This window comes from Cervus canadensis, chromosome 8 (genome assembly GCF_019320065.1).
Source record: "Cervus canadensis isolate Bull #8, Minnesota chromosome 8, ASM1932006v1, whole genome shotgun sequence".
In the NCBI taxonomy this organism is placed as follows: Eukaryota; Metazoa; Chordata; class Mammalia; order Artiodactyla; family Cervidae; genus Cervus; species Cervus canadensis.
The window spans coordinates 49,317,439-49,340,772 of NC_057393.1; the positions used below are offsets into that span (position 1 = coordinate 49,317,439).

A 23,334-nucleotide genomic window follows, 5' to 3' on the forward strand; every position below is an offset into this window, starting at 1 on the left:
AGGAAGATGGGCAGGTGACATAACGGGAACATGGATCAGAATGACATCAGGATGCTTAGGGTTAAGGATGGATGCAAAAAGAACCTGGAGAAACACTATTTCTGTGAATGAGTTAGTGCGTGTGTGCTAAGTTACTTCAGTCGTGTCTGACTCTGTGCCACCCTATGGATTGTAGCCCTCCAGGTTCTTCTGTCCATTGGATTCTCTAGGAAAGAATACTGGAGTGGGTTGCCATGCCTGCCTCCAGGGGATCTTCCCTACCCAGGGATCAAACCTGTGTCTCTTACGTCTGCCTGCATCGGCAGACGGGTTCTTTAGCACTAGTGCCGACACTCCCCTTTTATGTCTGGGTGAAATAATCAATTAATGTGGTAGAAAAAAATTTAAAAATTTCCAAACATGCGTAGACTTGCAAACTTACAGCCCAAATCTATGAGCCTTATCTTAGGAAGATGTTGTAGCATGAGCTTCAGGAAAATAAAACAAAAACAAAAAAAATAAAAGTAAGCAAAAACATGTATGGACAATCCAGCCAGCAGAACAGATAAGGAAAGTCTCAGGACAGCCCCTGTCATCCAGCAGGAGGGCAGGGGAGAGGGGTCACTGAGAGGCTGTCTCTAGGGAGGAGGGGAACTGAAAGACTGTTCTATGGCTGAGCATTTGGACAAATATATTATAGAACTTGAACAAATAAATACAAATCACAGTAATTCCTAAGGTAAGGAAAGCTAAAGTTGTACAAGTAAGAAAATACTCTAATCATAGTTCACTGCTTGGCTTAGTAGGGAGTGGCCTTTTCATAATATTGTCTCACAGTTTTGGAGGCTTGAAGTGTAGGATGAAGGTGCTGGGCTGGTTTCCTCTGAGGTCTGCCTTCCTGTTTTGTAGTCAGTTTTGCCTTCTTTCTTCACCCTTGCTTGGCCTGTTCTCTGTTCTGTTTTGTTATAAGGACACCAGACAAACTGGATTAGGCCCATCTTACTGGCATCATTTTAATTTAACTCTTTAAAGACCTTGCCTCTAAATATTGGGTTGGCCAAAAAGTTCGTTCATTTTTTCCATCGCATCTTATGGAAAAACCCAAATGAACTTTTTGGCCGACCTAATACAATTGCATTTTGAAGGGCTTCCACATATACATATGGAGGGGCCACAGTTCAGCCCATAACATTCTGAGGACATTTCTGTGAATGACTTTGTGGTTCTTCAAGGTAGGGATATAAATATGTCTCAAACTTTCTCAGCATAGTTTTTTTTTTAAACAGAACTTTTATCATCTCCTAAGCCTTTTCCATTTCGTAGACCACAATCTGGAAGCTCCCAGTTCGCAGGGTAAAAGCCAGATGTGACTGCATAGCATGAGGCCCTGCTGACTGGGACCTGGCAGTCTTTCAGTTCATAACTCATGCTTTATGCTACTAGCCCTTCCACCCCTGATTATGGGCCACAGTGTGACCATCAGTGAGGATGGTTCACATGTACATTTAACTACAGTTGAGAGGTACTGGAGCCAGATGATGCCATGACTGCCTCACCAACCTACCATGGGCACGGTGAAGCTGCACACAGTAAGAAAGAAACTGCTAGAAAGAATGGATGTGTGGTCTCAAGGGCTTCTCCACAGGGCCAGTCTGACCTTTCTGGAATGCAGATCTGACCATATCTCTCCCCTCCTAACTTGCAAGGCCAGAAGAGATTCTGGTCTGGACATTTGGATAGCTCAGTGATGTGTCAGGACAGGGTAAGGTACATGACATTGCAGGGCTGGGCAAGTGAGTGATGAGTTAGTGAATACACTCAGGGAAAGAAAGTGAAAGTGATAGTCACACATATTTGTTCAACTCTTTGCAACCCCGTGGACTATATAGCTCACCAGGCTCCTCTGTCCACAGGATCCTCCAGGTAAGGATATTGGAGTGGGTTGCCATTCCCTTCTACAGGGGATTTTCTTGACCCTGGGATTGAACGTGGGTCTCCTGCATCACAGGCAGCTTCTTTACCATTTGAGCCACCCATGGAAGGAAATGAAGCTTTGAGGGCCACCATAGAGAAACATTGGTTAGTAAAAGTTAGAGGATTGGCTCTAGGGTTCTTTACACAAATTGTATTTTTCTGTACTATACTTCATCCATGAGCTAAGAAATCTCCATGGCTAATCTTGATTATAATTGATTTTTACCTCATCTAATTACTTTAGGACCACATCCTTATTCATAAAATATGAAGATATGACTCAACCACCGTGCGCTACTAACTGAATGCCCCATTTCACCTCCAGGCTTGCACATGCTGTCCCCTTAGACTGAAAGACCCTCCTGTCCCACGAGGACCCACCCTCAGCATGGGGGTTTTCACTTGCCAGGCAGGATTTAGTATCTGGTTCTTGGTTCTCTGAAAACATCTTCATCACTGCACTGTCTCCTTTGGTCTAGTGGAATTCTCTCTCTGTATGGCCTGTCAGCTCGTTTTACTCAAGGGTGGAGCCTGAGACTGCCTCATCTCCACGTGCAGCATCCTTCCTGGCACCTGGTACCTACTAGATGCCTTGGACATGCTTGCTAAATGTGTATGTGGGTTCTGCTGTTGTCTCCCTCTCACCTCATGGCTCTTCCTGAGGATTACACCTCCTCTTTGACTTCTCCATCCCACTGATCTCATTAATCCACAGTGTGGATGAGTCAGGGAATCCTGTTTTTCTCCCTGGGGCCTCCATCACGCCCTGCTCTTTCTTCAGGAGGGCTGTGGAGTGGATTGCTTTCTAGCCTGAAGCCTCTTACTTCTGCTGGTGGCCCTTCCCCTGGGTCTTGTACTGCTAGCTGGGCACTAGCCAGCACTTGGCCCTTCCCTGGGCCACAGTCAACCGGTACCAGGGAGGACAGAGTCAAGATGTATCACGTCCACCCTGAATGACCACTCAGGGAGGGGGTGAGCCTCTCTTGAGCTTCCCAGTCCTTTGAGTCTGTTAGGACTGATGGCTACTCAAGACATGGGGACAGGCTGTCTTGTGCTATTGTGGTTTGGGCTGTGCACTTGGGCTCTTCCTCCTGGGCAGCTGCTGCTGCTGCTAAGTCGCTTCAGTTGTGTCCGACTCTGTGCGATCCCATAGATGGCAGCCTACCAGGCTCCCCTGTCCTTGGGATTCTCCAGGCAAGAACACTGGAGTGGGTTGCCATTTCCTTCTCCAATGCATGAAAGTTAAAAGTGAAAGTGAAGTCACTCAATCGTGTCTGACTTGTAGCAACCTCATGGACTGCAGCCTACCAGACTCCTCCGTCCATGGGATTTTCCAGGCAAGAGTACTGGAGTGCGGTGCCATTGCCTTCTCCCCTACTGGGCAAAGACGATGTTATTCCTGTCTGTGACTCCAAAGAGCTGACCATTTAGCTATAAACTGTTAATAGTTTGTAGGCTTCACTTTCTTCTTCTATTAAGTTCAGTTCAGTTCAGTTGCTCAGTCGTGTCCGACTCTTTGTGACCCCACGAACCGCAGAACGCCACACCTCCCTGTCTGTCACCAACTCCCGGAGTCCACCCAAACCCATGTCCATCAAGTCAGTGATACCATCCAACCATCTCATCCTCTGTCGTCCCCTTCTCCTCCTGCTCTCAATCTTTCCCAGCATCAGGGTCTTTTCAAATGGGTCAGTTCTTCATGTCAGGTGTCCAAAGTATTGGAGTTTCAACTCCAACATCAGTCCTTCCAATGAACACCCAGGACTGATCTCCTTTAGAATGGACTCCTTGCAGTCCATCCTAAAGGTTGGACCTCCTTGCAGTCCAAGGGACTCGAGAGTCTTCTCCAACACCACAGTTCAAAAGCATCAATTCTTTGGTGCTCAGCTTTCTTTATAGTCCAACTCTCACATCCATACATGACCACTGGAAAAACCATAGCCTTGACTAGATGGACCTTTGTTGGCAAAGTAATGCCTCTACTTTTTAATATGCTGTCTAGGTTGGTTATAACTTTCCTTCCAAGAAGTAAACATCTTCTAATTTCATTGCTGCAATCAACATCTGCAGTGATTTTGGAGCCCAGAAAAATAAAGTCAGCCACTGTTTCCACTGTTTCCCCATTTATTTGCCATGAAGTGATGGGACCGGATGCCATGATCTTAGTTTTCTGAATGTTGAGCTTTAAGCCAACTTTTTCACTCTCCTCTTTCACTTTCATCAAGAGGCTCTTTAGTTCTTCTTCACTTTCTGCCATAAGGGTGGTGTCATCTGCATATCTGAGGTTATTGATATTTCTCCCGGCAATCTTGATTCCAGCTTGTGCTTCTTCCAGCCCAGCATTTCTCATGATGTACTCTGCATATGATTTAAATAAGCAGGGTGACAATATACAGCCTTGACGTACCCCTTTTCCTATTTTGAACCAGTCTGTTGTTCCATGTCCAGTTCTAACTGTTGCTTCTATTAAGAGGCTATCTAAATGGTCACCTTCCATGGTTGTTGCAAGGATTACTGACAATGTAGTTGAAGTTTACATTTTAGAATAAGCTTGTCATAGTTGATATAGAAAATCTGGCCATGGAAAGATGATTGTGGATTTGAGGCAAGAATTTCAGAGGGCTATAGTAATGCCCGTGTTGGGCATTTTATATTTGTTGATACATCAATTTTAATGTACAGAGGCTTTGTACTTGATAAGAAGCCATCTCAAAGGCTGTGAAGCAATTTCTGTTGTGGATTCTAAAAGAAGTAGATTCCTCCTCCTTCTTTTCACTGAGTTTTGCCACACCTTCTCTTCGTTATTCCCAAAGACTGTGGAGCCCTGCCCATGAACTCTGAATCATTTTCAGGGGATACAGAATCCCAAGCCAAGCACCAAGATGAGCAGCTATTGATACCCCAGCTCCCCAGCCTCCTGTGCCCACCCCAGCACAGGGTGTTTCCTGGGTTTCCTGTGTCACGAATCAGTGACTTGTTTTCTGACAACTCCTGAGCCAGGGAACTCCTCCCCAGTACCCTGAGGAAGAAGTGCTTCTTGTCTCCAGAACTAAAAAGAAGAGATTTTTTTTCTTATTTCATTCTCCCAAAAGTCAGGCTCATAAAAAAGAATACAAATTACACCCAGCAGCTCTTATCAGCTTGGTAAAGAATTGCTACTTTCAACTTTATTGCCTTAAAAAGAATTCAAACGCTTCCATCTTTTAAAAACAATTTAGGTTGGGAAAAGAAATTCGATATGTGTGCAGAAACGGCTTGCCTGGCACGATTTGAAGAGGTCATGGTGTTAACCTTGAACACTGATGCTCTAATTGAGCAACACAGAGAGTGTAGTTGTTCTCCCAATGGATGTCCCATGGTGGGTCTCAAACTCTGGGGCTGACAAACCACATGTGTGGGACAGGCCTCTGAGGTATTATGTGACCCAGTGGCAGGGGAGGGACTTCTCTGCCTCAAACAGTCCCCATTCTCTCCTTCAGCAGCATCTGATGTTGTGGGTCCCTGGAGCTGGACTTTGGATGCTCCGGAGAAGGCAATGGCACCCCACTCCAGTACTCTAGCCTGGAAAATCCCAAGGACGGAGGAGCCTGGTAGGCTGCAGTCCATGGGGTCGCTAGGAGTTGGACACGACTGAGCGACTTCACTTTCACTTTTCACTTTCATGCATTGGAGAAGGAAATGGCAACCCACTCCAGTGTTCTTGCCTGGAGAATCCCAGAAACGGCGGAGTCTGGTGGTCTGCCGTCTATGGGGTCGCACAGAGTCGGACACGACTGAAGCGACTTAGCAGCAGCAGCAGCAGCACTGGCTCAAGCTCCAGTATGAACATGCAAATTCCTGTGGGAGGGAGAAGAAGAAAACATTTGATCAGTTTTAGACTTTGCTTTGCTTCTATCTGAAAAGCATTTGAAGCTGGATCTGAACAGCAGACTGTATGAGAAATGGTTCAATGCAGCCACCTGCCACCCAAGATCAGTGTCCCCTGCCCCCTGGGGGACCACGTGGTGAGATTGTTCACAGCCCACTGCAGAACTGACGGCTGCTGTCATCAAATCAGACTGAGTGTAAATAAGCCCAGAAGCCATGGCTTTACTGTATACCCCAGTCCCCCAAATGATTATGGAGACGTGGCCAAGGACCAGGAATACCTTTCTCCTCCATCATGCAAGATTGACAGAAAAGCTGACTCCCACCCCCTCCCATCAGGACAGCTTGGGTGACTGTGAGAGTGAGAACATGGAGGGCCTAATTTGGCTTCTCTGCCCTCCAGGTGGCAGGGAAATTATGGACCATTGATTAAAATCCAAGTATCCATCAGTTGCTACTCATCGGTACCGCCTGGCTTCACTTCTTCAAGTTGATCTTATTAAACAGATCGTGCCTGCGAGCAGACTCCATTTCATTTTTCTGCTGATATTAATGCTTCTTCATAAATTGTCCACATGTAGCATATTCTCACTTTTTATTACAGTCAATTGCACTTCCAGCACAGCCCTGGAACCTATCTCTATTTCATCTGAAGGATCAACAAATGACCTGTAATGAATCTTCATCCCCCAGAGGCCGTGAGCTGGCCCTTCTGCCCTCTGTAGAAAGTGGGAAGGCAGTTTCGAAGAGCTGTTTATCTCAAACTTGGTAAACAGTGGGGACCAAGGCCAGGGATGTGTCGTGATTGACTAGGAATTGTTAGATCCATTGGGTTTTTACATGTACTTAGTCTATTATGCATTCTTTTTTCCCCCAATAGCAACATAATAGTTTTTCTGAGATCAAAGCAAGTGTTAGAAACAAATCTCATGAACAACACTTTCTCTCTAGTGTGATAGTAATATCTTTTTAAATGCCATTGATGGACCAACCAAGTCCAGAACTTATTGTGTTGTTAGGCAGGATATAAGATATTTTAGTATATGTGCTGCCAAAGTGAGCACAGGATATAGGATAAATGGGAACTTTCATCAGGAGGTTCAGAACTCAGCAGAAGTGAAGAAATGATTACATTCCCACAGAAAAGCTCTAAAATTTCATGTTTCCATCAGCTTCTAAAGGTCATGATATCTTGCATTTATCTATCTTTCACATTCACTTCATTTCATTCTCAGGTTCTCTCAGAGTTGCAGAGAAAGGGTGCTACTTTCAAATACAGGCAGGACTTACTTTGCATGGCACAGTGTAAACTGGAAATCAAATGCATATTGATACTGTGGGAAGTGAGGACACAGGTCTCATGTGTGTGGGTTTCCATTAATTTGGTACCTACTGTGCAAAGCTATGGTTGCCTGTATGTCAATATCCCTTTGTGCTGTACTGGGCTTCCTACTTATGCCTCTGACCTTCCTCATACTGAGCACCAGGAAATATGCAGGAGTGTGGACCCACCTGTTCATTCCTTTCATAGACATTTTTCTGAAGTTCATCGTCTGCCAGGGCTGTGTGGTGACTACATCAGACCTCAGCCCTTGAGGAGCTCACTTGTTGGTGAGGGACTGAAGGCTGCTTTCCATACACAGAAACCCTCTGCCAATCAGAGGACCACTTGACCCAGGAGTTCTGGGGAAGGATGGTGGCAGGAAACTCCAGAATCTGGGACCCAACTTTACAGAAGTCTGTTTAGCTCCACTTGCCAGGCCTTACCACTATGTGCATCGCCTTCCAGCTCAACTGTCGATTTTGCATTAAACATCTACAAAAAGTGCCAAGAGTGAGTTTGTCTTTGCTCAGTTCCTGAGTCTGTACAATATGCTCAAAAGCGTGTGCACTCTGGTGTCTGAAAGGCTGGATTATGCTGCCTCGGCTACATTGACTTGCTGGGAGACTTCGGGGAAGTTTCCCCACTTGTAGGCTCAGAACTTCTGTCAGTGGGCTGTCTTGAGGACCCAGGGAGGTTTCACGTGTAGAGGGCTTAGCTCTGGGTCAGGTGGAAGAGTTGTTCAGTGAGTGTCAGTCATTGGACCCAGCATGTAAGTAACTCTCACCTCCATCCAGCCTGGTCCAGCCAGAGCACTCCCTGCATTCCCAGGCTACAGGCTCAGATCTCCTCTTCTGTGTCCCAGAGTTACTTTTGGAAGCTACACAAGATTAATTCTGCGACACCTTCCCCAGATGGCCTTGTGTGGCTGGAATACAGGACCTAAGATTCCTCAATGAGATCTGTGAGTAAGGATGGAGCCAGAAGAGCTAAGGAGTAAGAGTAGGGAGGAGCCTTGGGAGATGTTGGGAGGGGGAAGAGATGAGGGGAAATCCACCAGTTTTCTGGTGAAAGCAAGGCCCCAAGGGGTTCTGGAGGCAAGGCTGGAGTACAGAGGGTGAGTATCTGGACCAGAAGCTCAGGCCCTTTTCCCAAGAAGGCAGCCCCTGGGAAGCATGGTGTGCCATGATGCAGCTCAGTGCTAACTGCCCTTAATGGGGTTCCTCATGGTAGTTCTGGGCATATCTTCTGAAACTTGGGCCTCCCGGTGACTGCTTTACTGGTTTCCTTGGGCTCCTGGGGACCATTCCTTGGGCTCCCTGGACCATCTGTAGTCTTGCAAACAGCTCCTCCCCTTCCTTGCAAAGGGGGGCATTGCACTCAATCATGCTCCAGAGGGGTGACATTGCATAGAGAGAATTGTTCCTAAATAGCACACTGTTGCAAAGACAGCAGTGGGTCTTTACAGTTAGCTCCATGTCTGTTCTTGGGACAATGCCAGGCCTTGGGCTCCAGGGGGGAACTGTTCTGAAATGTTAGAGTTGGGGTTTTAAAAAGATGCTTATCGTGGACAAGCTTTCATTATCTCAGGCTCCCAGTGTTGGGGGAGGGGGATGGATACATGGCCAACAATTAACACGTACATAAATAGTCAGTGGCATTTGCACTTTGTAAAATAAATCCTCAGTGATGTTGCTGGAAGGCTTCCATGTGGAGGTTTTTTCCACTCCATTTAGTATTTCTTGAGGCTAAGATAAAGTGAAATAGGCTCAGACTTGAGAAAGGCAAGTGAAACAACGGTCTCAGACTTAGGAGGACAAGTTAACCTGGGAAGGTAGGCACCATGACTCATAAGAGTATTTTCTTAGATATGAAAAAAGAAAAGATTGGTTTGTTCCCATGGTCAGAGGGCCGGGCCTGAAGGCTTGTACACTTGCTCTGATGGGTGACCAGGCTTTTGGGAGAGCAGCATGATCAGGGGGAAAGAACACAGGTTTAGGGGACAAAAGGGCCCAAGTTCAGATTCAGTCTCTGCTCACAGAGGGGCCTATGCAAGTCTGAGTCTAGATGTAGATCTTAGTTTCTCTGCTGTGAAATGGGAATGAGAACTTTCCTGGCTCCTTTGGATACTGTATTCACTTTATTCAAAGTGAGACCTGTGGCTTGTGAAGTAGATGTGTTGTATTGAAGTATCTGGCTGGTGCTTGACAAAAGCAGATTCTTCTCACTCTCAGAAATGGCTGCAACTTGGTCCTGCATGAAAGGCTGAGAACACAGGACCAAGCTAGAGCTACTTCTACTGATCCTTTGGGACCGCTGTCTTCTCTGCTTCCTTCCAGGCATTTGTACATTAGCACTGATTCTTACCTTTGTGTGAGCAAGGGGCCTCTTCAGCCCCTTCCAGGCAAGCAGCCCCACACATCCCATTCTTGGCTGTGCTTTCTGTCCAGAGCTTTTGGGAACCAGGTGCTGGGGTTTGGTCTGCATCTAGTTCTCTATGGAAACTGTGGGATCAAAGTAGCTGGGTGGCCAGAACAGGATCTAAATGTTCCCTGGTAGGTCTGTAGGATCGCATGTCCCATGTCACTCATACCCCAGCTCTGTAGATGCCACTGGCCCTGGAAAAAGGCTCCCTGAGGTTCAGACAGGGGCTGCTGCTCACAGACGAGAAGACACATTCCCTTCCTCAGGTGTGGGAAGAACAGCTGCTTTCCGCCCCCTTTAAGTGGGGTCAACCTATGACAGTGTGCTTATCAGAACCAGGGCAGGTGTCCAGTTCAGCCTCTGTGTGCGATGTTCCTTCCCATGGCTGCTTATGTCCACCATCCCAGCCATAGCCTGGGCTACATGCCACCTAAGCATCTTGGGTCTCCTCTTCTATTCACAAGGGGTTAAAGCAGGAGTCAGCATGATTCTTTACAAGTTTCTACCTCCTCAGTTCTTCTTCTAAAGCTCTCTGCTTGCCAGTCTATTGAGGGAACCCAGGAGCCAGGCCTTTGGGCTCTGATGGTCAGGCATGGCCTTTTAGGGACTCATAGCAACGACCTAATCAGGGCTCCTTTGCTGTTACTACAAGCAGCCCTTGGGTTCATTGAGACCTAGTTTCTGGGGCCCACACATCTGTGCAGAGCTCCTGCAATTGCTCAGGACTCTCCTGTTACTGCAGTCTTTAGTGAGGAGTCTCAGTGCCCCGTTGCAGGAGAGAAGCGTGGTTTGAGGAAACCAGCTACCCTACTTGCAGTGGGCCAGTGACCAGGAACCCACCCAGAGCAGAAGGTCAGGTCTGCTCCCTGCCCTACTTGTGGAATGAAGGGGCCACCCTTTATTTATCTAGCTGACCCAGCACTCCTCTGCAGATGCCAGCAGTGTTTTCCAGCAGTAAACCTGTAGCGTGGCTGAGATGACAAAAGCAGAAGCCCACTTTGTGCTGCTTTGAAGGGTCTATGAACTCAGGGAGAAGGGGTGCTCACCACCCTTGCATGGTGTGCTTATTATTGGTCTTTAGGCCACTTTGGGCTCTGTGATGTCATGGGATGAGACTCCTGGCTCTCACCAGTAACCAGGAGAATTAGAACAGCTGCTCTATGTGGCTAGTGCTGTCTACTGAATGAAGAAAAAAGGAACACATGAGTAATTACTGTGTAATGTATAGAAATGTATAGAGATTTCTATATATTCAAAAAAGACCATCGAGTGACAACCAGGCAAGAGATATGAATGAAAGGAATGGGGAGGGTCTTCATGTTCACTGATCTTCCATAGTGAGCTTCTTTCTGGGATGGAAACTTCAACTTAATTTCATTTTAGTTCTCACAATATTTGTAAGATGGGAGGTGCTTGTCTCAGGTTGGGTTCCCAGAAACCAACTTTGATGTGAGAGTTTGCGTGATGATGATTTATTAAGAAGTTTTCCCAGGGGAATTAAGAAGAGCCCAGCAAGGGAGTGGGAACGTGGATCATGGAAGTGGAAGCAGCCAACGAGGGTGGTGAGTGAGGCTGTGTGGGCTGGTCCTGCAGAAGGAACCCGGAAACAGTTGAGCTTACAGTCCAAACAGTCCCCATAGTGGAATGGGGCAGCTGGGGTTGGATATGTGGCAGCCCTAGTCCTTAGTGAGGGTGCATATTTCCATGAGTGCCAAGGAGAGTTCCAACAGTTGGTCAGTGTCTGCCATTGGCAGTGGATGCACATGGAGAGCCAGTGGGCTCAGAATTCCTAATGGGATTTGAAGGGGCCCAGGGGACTGCATCAATAGTACTGCTGGCATCTCAACACCCTGCAGGCATGGGATTGCTGTTCAGAGAGGTAGAGTAGCTAACCCAGGAGCACTCAGCTAAGTAGAGGCAGGCCTGGGATTTGACCATGCTCTGCCTGCCTGCCTTCTTCTCACCTTGCTGGCTCTGAGGTAAAAGGGAGATCTCAGGGGCCTCCACCTGCCTCACTTGTGGCTGGAGAAGATGAGGGAAAGGTACTTAGAAGGGGACACCATCCACTGGGCTTGGAACATTTAGGGCTCTGCCCAGGGAGCTGGCAGCAGCTCTCCAGTCATTGGGGAGGGGAAGGTGTTCTTGCGAAATCTGCAGTTGCGTCTCCTTCTCACCAGCCATCTCAGCTTCTGTGTGAGTTGCACCCTCTGGAAAAGGCTGCAGTCAAGTGCTATTTATCTCCATGTGGGGAAAAGAGGCTTAACAAATTAGCTAATTGCTAATTGGTGAGGGAAAGTAGGACAAGAAAGTTGGCCAGTTGTCCTTTGGGGTTTTCTGATCAATTCTCTCCATCATTATCTTCCACACATGAGTCTGAGACCAGTGGGAAGATGCCTTAGTGCAGCCAGGCTCTCACCTGCTCCATGGGATGTCCTGGCGACTGAGTTAGGTCCTCTGCACTGCTGGCTCCTGCAGGGACAGTGGAGGACCTCCACCTGTACAGGTGCACCTACATCTTCAGATTCATAAAACAACACATTCTGGACTAGAGAGCTCCCAGCTTTGGAGGCTAAGATTCCGGGTTCAGAGCTCTGAAAGAACACAGCGTCTTAGGCATATGACCACTCCCAGTGAATTAGGATTCCAAGGAGTAGGGCCCCGGGGTCTGCATTTTAAAAAAGCTCCCTAGGAGGTTCTTACATGCAGCCAGACTGAGACTCATGGCTGCAGAATGCCAGTGATGATGGAGTGTTACCCCTCACCCATGGTCAACCTCCATGCTGATATTCACATGCCATTCATGGTCCAACTATCTGTCTTCCATTCAAACATTTCTTCAATGAGACCTTGCTGCTCCTGGGGTGGCAAACCATTCCATCTTGAACTCCTTGGAAAGTCAGAAAGTTCTCTCCTATATTGAGTTGTTATCTGCTTACCTGAGCACTGGAGACCTTGGTCCTGAATCAGCTCTCAGAGGCTATAAGGATCAATTCCAGCCTCTCTGCATTCCTGGACTGTCCCTGGTGACTGTAATTGGCCATCAGTTTACACTGTCCAACTCCATGACCGCTTCCAGTCTGCAGTGCCCTCCATCAAGCAGACTGACCCACTAGTCAACTCCCCAAGGGCAGCACAGAACTTCTAGCCCCTGCCTTTTCATGGGTCTTCACTTTCAAGTCTCATCTCCCCATGTGCCCTTCTGCTCCTGGAAAATAAGTGTAGGGCTTTGAGTTCAGCCTTGTTCAACTGTGTCTCTTTAGATTTGGCTCAGTGTTTCAGCTTTCTCAGATGTCATGACACCCCCAGCTCTGTATCATGTGCAGATTTGATGAGCATGTTACTGGTTGTCCTCCATGTGAGCATTAACGAAATACTGAGGTGTCAGGAATGGAGGCAAGTCAGAGCCTGGCCATGTGCTGCAGTGACTTCAGATTACCTGTATCACGTTTCCCTCCCCACCTCCTCCTGGGCCTCTGAGCTTCTGAAGACATTCCTGACAGTCTGTATATTGGGAGGAAGGAAGCTATAGGCTGGGGGCTCTCCCTTCTCCACCCTGCCTAAGGGTCTAAGGGTTCCCCAGAGAGCCACTGACTCTGAAGTCCCTATGCCTTCTTTGCAGTATGGTTTATGGAATTTGTAGAACGTAGAGAAAGGAGTCTTCAGTTCATGGCCCCACGAGGGACCCAGGCATAGGGCATGGCGTCTTTCAGAGCGTCCTTCGTCCAAGTGCAGGAGACAGAATGCTTGGTAACTTCTTCCTCTGGCTGGGAGGGAGCGGCCAAGGTATTCCTAGACATAACTCTTTTATCCTGGGGAATAAAGCTTTTCATGCGCGCCTGTCTCTTAAGAGAAGGACTCCTGTGACCAGAGAAGACTCTCAGGATCTAAGAATGTAGATGAGTCGAGAGGTAAGGCTGGAACTCACAAAGGATGGGGATGCACCCTTTCCATTGCTGCTTCCTGGGAAGGGCTGGGACTTCTCTGGACACTAAGTGTTTGCTGCTTCTTGAGACTGAAATATTTTACCTATATAGGCAGACAAAAGGAAGCAAGTGTTATGTACATTTTACAGATGAACAAACGGAGGCCAGAGTGGTAAATGCCAGCTGGTGGAGGCCATCCGCTCCAGTCAAGTCTGGACTCCTGTCCCCACTTGTCTTCACAGGGGATGGTACCTTTTCATTTATAGGCTGGAGAAGGAGCATCTGTGTCCTTCACCAATGACCACCCTTAGTGTCCAAAGGATTGGGATGCTAGAGCTGGCCTAGGCATCCCCACAGGTCCTATTTCCATGTGCTTATTGTGTTGAGCCGCAAACGTGTTCATTCCTTGCAGAGGTGTGGTTCTCACTGAGGCCGTGTACAATGGCAGGGCCATATATATGCTGGGTCACTGGAGCCTGCAGGCTCCTTACCCCTCTATGCCTCCTCTGTTAAGTAGAGTGAATCAGACCTGTGTGTACTGATGAGGAAAAGATATTCTTCATATACTGATAAGTCAAAAATGATAGTTGAAACCTGAACATCAGTTTGATAAGTGTATGCAGACACATGCAGACATGACTAAAAACTTCTGGAAGGGGCCATTTGGAATAGTCTCTGGGGGATGAATTTGGAGGGATACATGGGGAGTTTTCACTACTTTAACACATTAAAAAATGTGGTAGGTTTATGGGATAAGTTTGAACATTTGCTTTTTTCTGTATCTTTCCAAATAAATAGTAATAAAAGTTACATTATAAAAATATAAAAAAATTAAAAAGAAAAGAGAACTATGATCTGAACTCTCTCCCAGGTTCATAGATGGCCTGGCACATTGCCTGGCACTCAGTAATACTTGGCACGGGCTAACTGTGAGTATTCTTACAGGACAAGTTGGAAAACTATCAATTCCTCCTCTTTTGTCAATCTACTTACACTTACTCTTTTTATTTGGAAAACTACAGAAAAATTTAAATGTTCAAAATTATCCCATACACCTGCCCCATTTTTTAATGTGCTAAAGTAGTTGGATTTCCAGTCTAAAAAGGGAAAGAGCACTCCTAAAAACATATGAGAAGCAAAATAAGTAACTGGGTCCCATCTGCCTAGCTCTCCTATCCTTCATTCATATGTTCAGCAACAGTATTCTTTATATATTGAACACCGACTTTGCGCTGGTTATAGTGGAAGGTTTTGAGACGCAAATGTGACAGTCACAGGTGTGGCCCTGACCTCAAGGAGACCCCAACTGGTTAAAGGAGATAGACAATAGAAAAAAAATAAGCTGAAAACTATTCAAGTACAGACGCAGCAAGTGCTATAAAGAAACAGAACAAAATGCTCTAATAGAGAATGGTGTGGGGTGGGGGTCACTGCCCAGGAGCAAAAAAAGAGTCAGTTCTAGGGTCCTTGATGGGTTCTTTAGAGCTGAAGGCAGCTCAGAGCCCTGGCTGTGAGCCGCCATCTTCCTGGGTGTTGTTTAGCTTGGCTGGCCAAGCTGCTGTAAATCCCTTGTTCCAGATTCCTGAGTCTCTAGCCTTGGGCAATGATGAGACATCCCCCACCCCAGTAACCCTCCAGAAAGGTGTTTGCAGGCAATCTCTGAGGTGAGAAAGGGAGGGATGTCCTCGCCTGTGGCCCTGTGATGCCTACAGGAGCTGTAGCTTCTAACCTTGCTCCGGGCTGGTGCATGCGAATTCCAAAGAACAGCAGGAAATCAGATGTCCATGTTCAAATGCTGCATCTAGTAGCTAAGGCAGCCAGAGATGCCCCAGGGGGATGGCGTGTTTTGTGAGGAAAAAAATCCTCCAAGAACAATGTTTATCAAACTCCATCTCAGCAGTCATCCTGTGTGTCTGCCAACTTCTGGCTTGCTTCTGTTCATGTTTTTTTTTTTAATTTCTTTTTCTCTGCAGGCGGTGGAGACCAACCTGGCTTCCAAGGACAGCCACTGGGTCTTTGTGAATGAGGTAAGAGCCCCAGAATGGTGACGGGCGTGGTTTACGCTGAGCTCCCACCACTTGGGAAAGCACAGAGTGACCCTGGCAGGCTCCACTCTGACTCGGGGTGCTGGAGTGGATCCCAGGGCTTCTCTGAGCAAGCCAGCAGGTGAGAGAATTGGACGGGGCATGCCAAGATGCTCACCTGGAGCAGGTGGGAGCCAGGAAAATAGTGCGGATTTGAGTCTAGGAGGAAGTGGTGTCAGGCATGAGATGTGCTGGGTGAGGGGAGGTCACCGGTCAGGGCTCAGAGACTGGAGAGATGGAGGCTGGTCAGAAAATGGGATGCAGAGGGGATATGTAAAGGAATGCAGAACAGGGTAGAGGCTACACTTCTTGTAGGAGCCCAGGGTGAATGTGGGTTATGTGCCTGTGTGTCTGTAAGAGTGCATGGGTGTGAGTGTGTAACTGTATATACTTGTGAGAGTGTGTCCGGGTGTGTGTGCATTAATGCGTGCACATCAGTATGTGTATATGTGTGTCTGTATAGGTGTGTGTATGTGATGTCTGTACACAGCCCCCTGTGCAGGTGGTCAGGTAACCTTTTAAAGGGGTAAATGGTACATCTTTCCCCCAGGTGGCCTTCCCACTGGATTGGGCCCTTGGAGGAATGGGGACATCGAGGTTTCATGGGGGGTGGTCGGCTTTCTACCGCTTACACCCTAACTGGCCTTGGCCTGCTCACGCTGCAGATATTACATGGGAGTGGCCTGTAATAACATGCCCTAGCTTCCCTGAAGAGCCCCCTCTACCTGCCCATCCATTCAGGAAGCACCCTCTGGGACAGTGCATATGACCCCAGCCAGCTATTAATATAGCTGACTCTTAAAAGTGCTTCCTGGCATGGACTTTCATCAGCCCGTGGCCTTCCGTTGCTCCTAAATTAACTGATTGATTTCTAATGGCCACATTCTAGAAGATGCAGGATTTATTGTGCAGGTAATTTATGCTTTTATGATGTGTGTTTCTTCATTAGCTCAGTGCTACCATGGCTGAAGGAGTTTTGGGCGGCTTATTTTCTTATGTTGCAGGTAGTATCAGGTAGTAACTGCTTGCAAGGCCCACTTTCCATGGTTTTTGTCCATAAATTCATTATCTCATTAGCTCCATGTCTACATGGGCCAATTGGAGACCTGCAAGGTCCATTTCTCTGGGGTTGCAGATGGTTGTGCTGGTAATTAGGAGAAGGGACATGATAGCTGCTTTCTTCAGAGGCTGCCAGAGTCCTCTTTGGTCCTGGGGAGGTTTTGATCCTCTGGGCTTTGCCAGCTTCTTTATAGGTTTCTTTCGTTTCTGGAGACAGAGGCATTCTATGTGCCCCGTAAGGTAGATGTCAGATGCTGGCTTTATTTTGGGGAGGGCTCCTCCAAATCAGATAGCCAGGGTTTCTATATTGTCAGTCTTCAAAAAGTGCTGTGTTTTTACATTTCTAACTTATTTCCTTTCTCCTCCCCTGAATCCTAACCCATTCCAAGGACTCTCTTGTCTGTCCCTCCCACCCCCTTTCCAGGGCTGGGGTTAACACTAACCAGTGTGAAGTGTCCCCAGGGTATTGCTGGGCGGCAGGAAGCCAGGGCTTACTTAGCACCACTGGGAGGTGTCGGGTGTGGGCACACTTGTCAGGGCCACACTGGAACAGCCTCACCCAAGAGGATTGCTGAGCTCCACCCCAGTCAGCAGCACATCGCACTGTGAACTCATAGACAAGTCATGTGACTGTCCCTGGGATAAATGCCGTCCAGAGGTGACCCCTCCCACTTTCTGAGTTTCCTTTTCTATGGGGAGGCCAAGTACTTGTCAGGGCATTTGTGTTTGTTACCATCCTTAGCCCTCATTCACAACCCGGTATGGTAGTTATTAGCATCCCCATTTTACAGATGGGAAAAGAGAGGCTCGAGAGGTTAAATTACTTGCTCAAGGTCATACAGCTATTGAAAGGTGCTTTTGGGATTTTGTATGAAGACTGTTGGCTCCAAAGACCTTCACACCAAATGACACCATCCTGCAGGTAGCCCTGGCAATGATCCTTAACCTATGGTCAGGGTCTGATTCCGTAAGACCAATCAGTAGGGCTCTGGTATGCATACTGATGGGGATGCCCTTGAGCTGGCCTTGGTGTCCACTCAGGGACATTCTTGAAGTCTGAGATCTGATGGTGGGTCCTTTTGTAAAGCTTTGACTCTTAGATCCCAGTGTGGCCTCTGGTTAATGACTGAGATGTTTTCTAAATCACAAGTCAACTTATACTTAGGACTTAGCCATATTCAGAACTGCTGTTTCCTAGTACAGCATGGCCGCATTGGAAACAAGTCCTATTATTCTTATGACGGTTACAGCATTTCAGGCTCTATCCAAATACAGACCCACAGACCAATAGTTTATTGGTTTATTATATGTGATGGCTTCTCTGTTTATTATATGTGATAGCTCGGAAAAAATAAAATGGGAGGAAAAGAATCAGGGGTGGGTATTTAGTAGCTCCACCATGATCTCCAGAATCTAGCATCTACACTGGGACCCCATCTATTGCTTCCTGAACTGCTCACCACTTCTCTGGAGGAGGTTCAGTCCATCAGATGAGCTCAAGTCAGCACCTCTTCAAACCACATCTTTCCCCAAGGAGGCCTCCATGGTGATCCTCCAGCTCCACCCGCTGCTTCCCTCGTTCCTCATGGCTCTGTCCTTCAGTTTTTCTTTCTATATTTGACTTTCCTAATATGTTTTCCTGGATTCAAGATAAACACTCAAGGGCACATGTTTTTGTTTGTTTTCTTCATGCAGTGGTTTTCTTAATATGTCTGCACCCTCACTGGTGAATATTGGTGTTGCATATTACAGGTCTGTTTTATTTGGAGAAGGGGTAATTGGAGGCGGAGAAAGGCTGTGAGTATATGAACCTTGCTGACAGTTTCTACAGATCTTTGGGCTCTACTGAGGGAAAGGACAGTGGCAAGCAGATGTGCTTTGGGGCGTAAACTATATTTTTATCAATTGATTAAATTACACATTAACTTGGCGGGGGATAGGGGATTCAAAAGAAATGTGAATAGCAAGTTTGAACATTAGTCAAGGTGGCCACTGGGCTGTGAGTCCCCTGGGGGCATGGACAGGATCCAGGTCCCCACTGAATCCCCGACACCCTTATGAAAAGTAGATTCTCAAAAGGGTTTGGTTGAAAGCATATCAGTGTACATAGCATAGGGTACAGCAAGTTGCTTTGAAGAGTACTTCCCAGTCAGCCTCCAGGAAAAGATAAAGGCAAACAATTAAGATGGGAAACCCAGGGATGGAGGGGACAGCTCTGGGTCATTCATCAGAAGCTGCCAGTTTAGGACCCATTAGACTTGACTTTGGCTCCCAGGACCTCTGTATCAGCTGGTCTGGAGAGCTTCCTCTCCACGTGGCTCTGGCTTAGTGATGCACAGTTGTCCTCAGTGCTAGGCAGGGTCTGGATACAGACCAGGGGGCAGAGGAGCATGCCCTCCTGTGACATTCTGTGTCCAGGCAGGACACATCTGCCTCATTGTCTGGCCTCTTGAGAACCTTATGGAGGAAATTCTTTTACAGAATGTCTGTCTTTCCAGCCTCTTCCAGAACCATCTGTGAAGGGGACTTGAAGCACTCCCTTTGTTACTGGATAGCTCTCACTGTCAGAGGAGTTCCTCCAGACATGGGAATAAAGCAAACTTTTATGCAAATGGTTCAAGAAATGCAGAGGCACATACATAACCCTTGTGCTTAGGTTTTGTCAACAACTGATGCTCTGGGCTCTGTTCTGTGGTTCAGCAGGTGCCCAGGGGGAGGTAGGTTCTAAGGAGGGAGGAGGCACAGCCAGTAGGCCCTGCCCCATCGCTAGCCTATTTCCATGGCCCCCACATCCCATATCTTTTTTCTCTGAGCTCCAGACCCAGGGATCCAGATGCCTTCTGGCCTCAGCTGTTTGCAAACCTCTTGACCACCTCCAGCTCCGTGCATCTCTCTGAACTCATCATCCTCCCCTCACCTGTTTCTTACCCAGTGCTCCAATCCCAGGGACCAATGTCTCCAACCTACTGGTTAGTTCCCTAGCCAATGGAGAAAAGCCTACATCCTGCCCCCTGCCTCAGAACTTATTCTAGGATGACCCCATAACACCTTTCCATCCTTTTCTTCTTACCCTCTGCCCCCACGCCCGTGGTTTATCCCTACAAGCAGTGGGTGACTTATTGTTTCCTCTATTTATTTTTCTCTCTTGGTTTTGGACCTTTGCTAGGATTTTCTTTTAGGCCTGGAATGACCACCTCTGGCTGTTAAGGATTTACCTTTCCTGCAGGAGTTTGCTAAGCATCGCCTCTACCAAAAGATCTCCCTGGATTTATTCATCCTTCTGCTGTCCTGTATGTCTCACCCCAGCTATGCTGTGTTGGGGACTTGATACACACATCTGGCTTCTGGAACAGCCTATAAGTGAGGGCTGCACCTCCTTTCTGTCAGGCTCCCTAGAGTCCCCAGCATGCGGGGTTCACACACAGAGGAGGTGCTGGCTTAAGCTTCCCGCTGCTACATCTGCCTCTTGCTTCCTCACCTTGACTCTGCTTTTTTAATTGCCTTCATGGAGAGGAAGACACATTTATGACCTCCCAATCCTTCATGAACTCAGAAAACTGTGATCCTGCTTTACGAGCTATGACTGTTAGCATCCCAGGTCCCATTGCACCCCCCTTTCCTAGGCTTGCATTCTCCATCCTTGATCAGGCCATCAGTGGGCGATGGAGCAGCCAGGGAGGAGGACACTGTAGGAAGCACTGGCCAGGCTTCCTACAGCAGTCTCTACACTGTGCCCCAGGGAACCTGTATTCTGCTAATTCGTAGGTGTTTTGTGGGAAAAGGATTCCATGATCAAAGAAGGCTGATAAGTTAAACAGCAAAAAACAGGTTTCTCCTGCAGGCACCTTCATCTCTAATGCATGCTGTGCTTTCCAAGGATGAGGTGGTGCACTCTGGCTGCCACATGCATTTGTGTTTCAGACACACACATGTGCTTTTTCTCTCAACATCTGCTCACGCCTCTGCTGGAATAGGTCTTTGGCAGGTGGTGGGGTGTCAGGGCCCATAGGATGGAGTTCAGATTCTTTCACGTGGTCCATGAGGCTGTTCATGAACTGACTTCAGAGCCCTCTCTGGTCTCAATTCCTGCTATCTTTTATCATCTAGAGCTTCTCTGCCTATATCATGAGATATCCCTGCCACCCCAAGCAGAAGGTCATCCCAGTGTCTGAACCTCTTTGAAACCCTCTGCCTAGAATGTTCTCCTGCTAGTGCCCCTGGGGGCATCTTGGCATCTTCACTGGTTTGGCACCAACAAATATTCCACAAGGACCCTCTGAGTACAGACTTGGCTCGCGCCAGAGGAGACTCCTGTCAACAGTCCAGCAAACATCATTCCAGACTTTTAAACCATTCCTACCCCCAAACACACACTGAGTTAAGACAAATGAAAATGGGATTAGGCTACACATGCATAATGCAGGGGAGAGAAATGCTAATATACTAATTGAAGAAAGCAAGAATAAAAGACCATGATATGCATGCTGAATGAAATAGCTTTAAGAAATCTCTATTCGGGACACACAGGAAAAGAGGGAGGGAAGAGATTTAATTTTTTTCTTCCTTTCATTTTGAAGATTCTAATTCTGTTTGAATATTAAGTCCCTGTAACATTTACCGTCTGAAAATTTCATTTAGCAACACTCTAAAACAATTATGTTTATTGTAATCGATTCACTTGTTTCTCTCCCCAGCCCCACTGAGGAGTCCTTGAGCACAAGGATCACATCCTAGCCAACTTTGTAGCCCCACTGAGAGCCCAGAACCAAGACTAGGAGCTGCCATTTATCAGACATTAGATGGAGCCAGGCACTGTTTTTGAGCATCATTTTTTTAAACCTATTTTTTTTACCTAAATATCAACCATTTTATTTAGATTTAATAAACACACATATTTGTGTACGGTTTTTGTTTGATGTATGTATACCCCTGTGAAACTGTAACCATAATGAAGGTAGTGAGCATATATATCACCCAACAGTGTCCTTGTGCCCCCTGGTAATCCCCACCCCGTCCTACCTTCCCTGCTCCTCAGGTGGTTATTGTTGTTTAGTCGCTAAGTTGTGTCCAACTCTTTTGTGACCCCATGGACAGTATCCTGCCAGGCTTCTCTGTCCATGGGGTTCTCCAGGCAAGAATACTGGAGTGGGTTGCCATTTCATTCTCCAGGGGATCTTCCTGACCCTGGGATCAAACCCACATCTCCTGCTTTGGCAGGCAGATTCTTTACTGCTGAGCCCCCAGGGAAGCCCACTCGTTAGGTAGTCTGTTTGTATTTTCAGATGGATTGTTTGTATTTTCTAGAGATTGTTTGTAGGTAAATGTTACAGATTGATTATTTGTATTTTCTCAAGTTTTGCATAAGTGGAATCATGCAGTGTATACTCTCTTCTTCTTCTGTTTTTCTATGGCTGTTTCCCTCCAGATAATTATTTTGAGATTCACCCTTATTGCAATATACAGTAATAGTTCTTCCCTTTTATTGATGAGGCGTATTCAGTTGTATAACAATACCACAGCTTGAATATATGTTTATTCTTGATTGACATTTGGGTCATCTGAGATTTTTGGTGATTTCAGATAAGGCTGCTGTGAACATTCATGTACAAGTCTTTGTATGAACATAGGCTTTCATTTTGCGGGGAGGGTGCATATTTATAAGTGGAATTACAGTGCTCTATGGCAGGTGGACTGGCAACTCTTTAAGTAACTTTCAGGTTGTTTGAGAATCCCAATTGTCTCAGACCTTCTTCAATACCTGATTTAATCAGAGCTCTTGATATCAGTCTTTGTAGTGGTTTGTAATGGTGCCTCATTCTGGTTGTAATTTTCATTTCGCTAATGACTAGTGATGTTGAGCATTTTTTCAGGTGTTTATTTGCCACCTATGTCTATAGTTTCCTTAGGGGGAAAGCTGAAATCATCGATTTGAGAACTTCATTTTTCTTTGCTACTTTATATTTCCTTTAAATGAGTTAATGGCATCTCCAAAATTTTCATTGTTATTCAGTTCAGAATACTTTCTATATTACCTTTTGATTTCTTCTTTGACCCATGAGTTGTTTAGAAGTGCCTTATTTAATGTCTTAATGTTTATATATTTTTCAGAGATCTTTACTTTATTGATTTTTAATGAGTTCCATGTGGTCAGAGACCATAGTTGAATTACTTGAATATTACTTGAATCCTTTTAAATTTATTGAGACTTATTTGATAGTCCAATAGATTGTCTTTTCTGGTAAATGTTTTATGTACACTTGAAAAGGATGTATAATCTGTTGTTGTTGTGAGGAATGTTCTATAAATGTCAATTAGGTCAGTTCTGTTGATAGTGTTGCTTATGTCTTCTGTATCCTTGATTATATTTCTCTACTTGTTCTATCAATTATTAAGAGGGGGGATCAAAATAGGCAGCTTTAATTCTGAGTTTGCCTATTTCTTCTTGCAGTTTTATCAGTTGTTGCTTAATATATTTTGAAGCTTTGTTACAAGAGAGATAAATGTTTAGCATTTTTATGTCCTGTTGATTAATTGATCTGTTATCATTATGGCATGACTTTCCTTATCCTGCTGCCCTGAAATGTCCTTTGCTCTGAAATATACTCTATCTGATATTACTGAGGCTATTGGAGATTTATTTTGACTAGTGTTAACCTAATATATTTTTCATTCTTGTTTCTTTGAAGTATGTTTCTTGAAGGCT

General features: G+C 46.3%; 1 protein-coding gene across 4 annotated transcripts in view; it reads left to right on the top strand.

Moving 5' to 3' along the window:
- Positions 1-23,334, top strand: part of GRID1 (glutamate ionotropic receptor delta type subunit 1) — a 688,675-nt gene that overhangs the window by 391,935 nt on the left and 273,406 nt on the right. For all 4 annotated transcript variants that reach the window (XM_043476200.1, XM_043476199.1, XM_043476202.1 and 1 more), the window contains one exon: positions 15,462-15,515. In XM_043476200.1, coding sequence (XP_043332135.1) covers positions 15,462-15,515 — 54 coding nt within the window. The remainder of the gene's footprint in view (positions 1-15,461; positions 15,516-23,334) is intronic.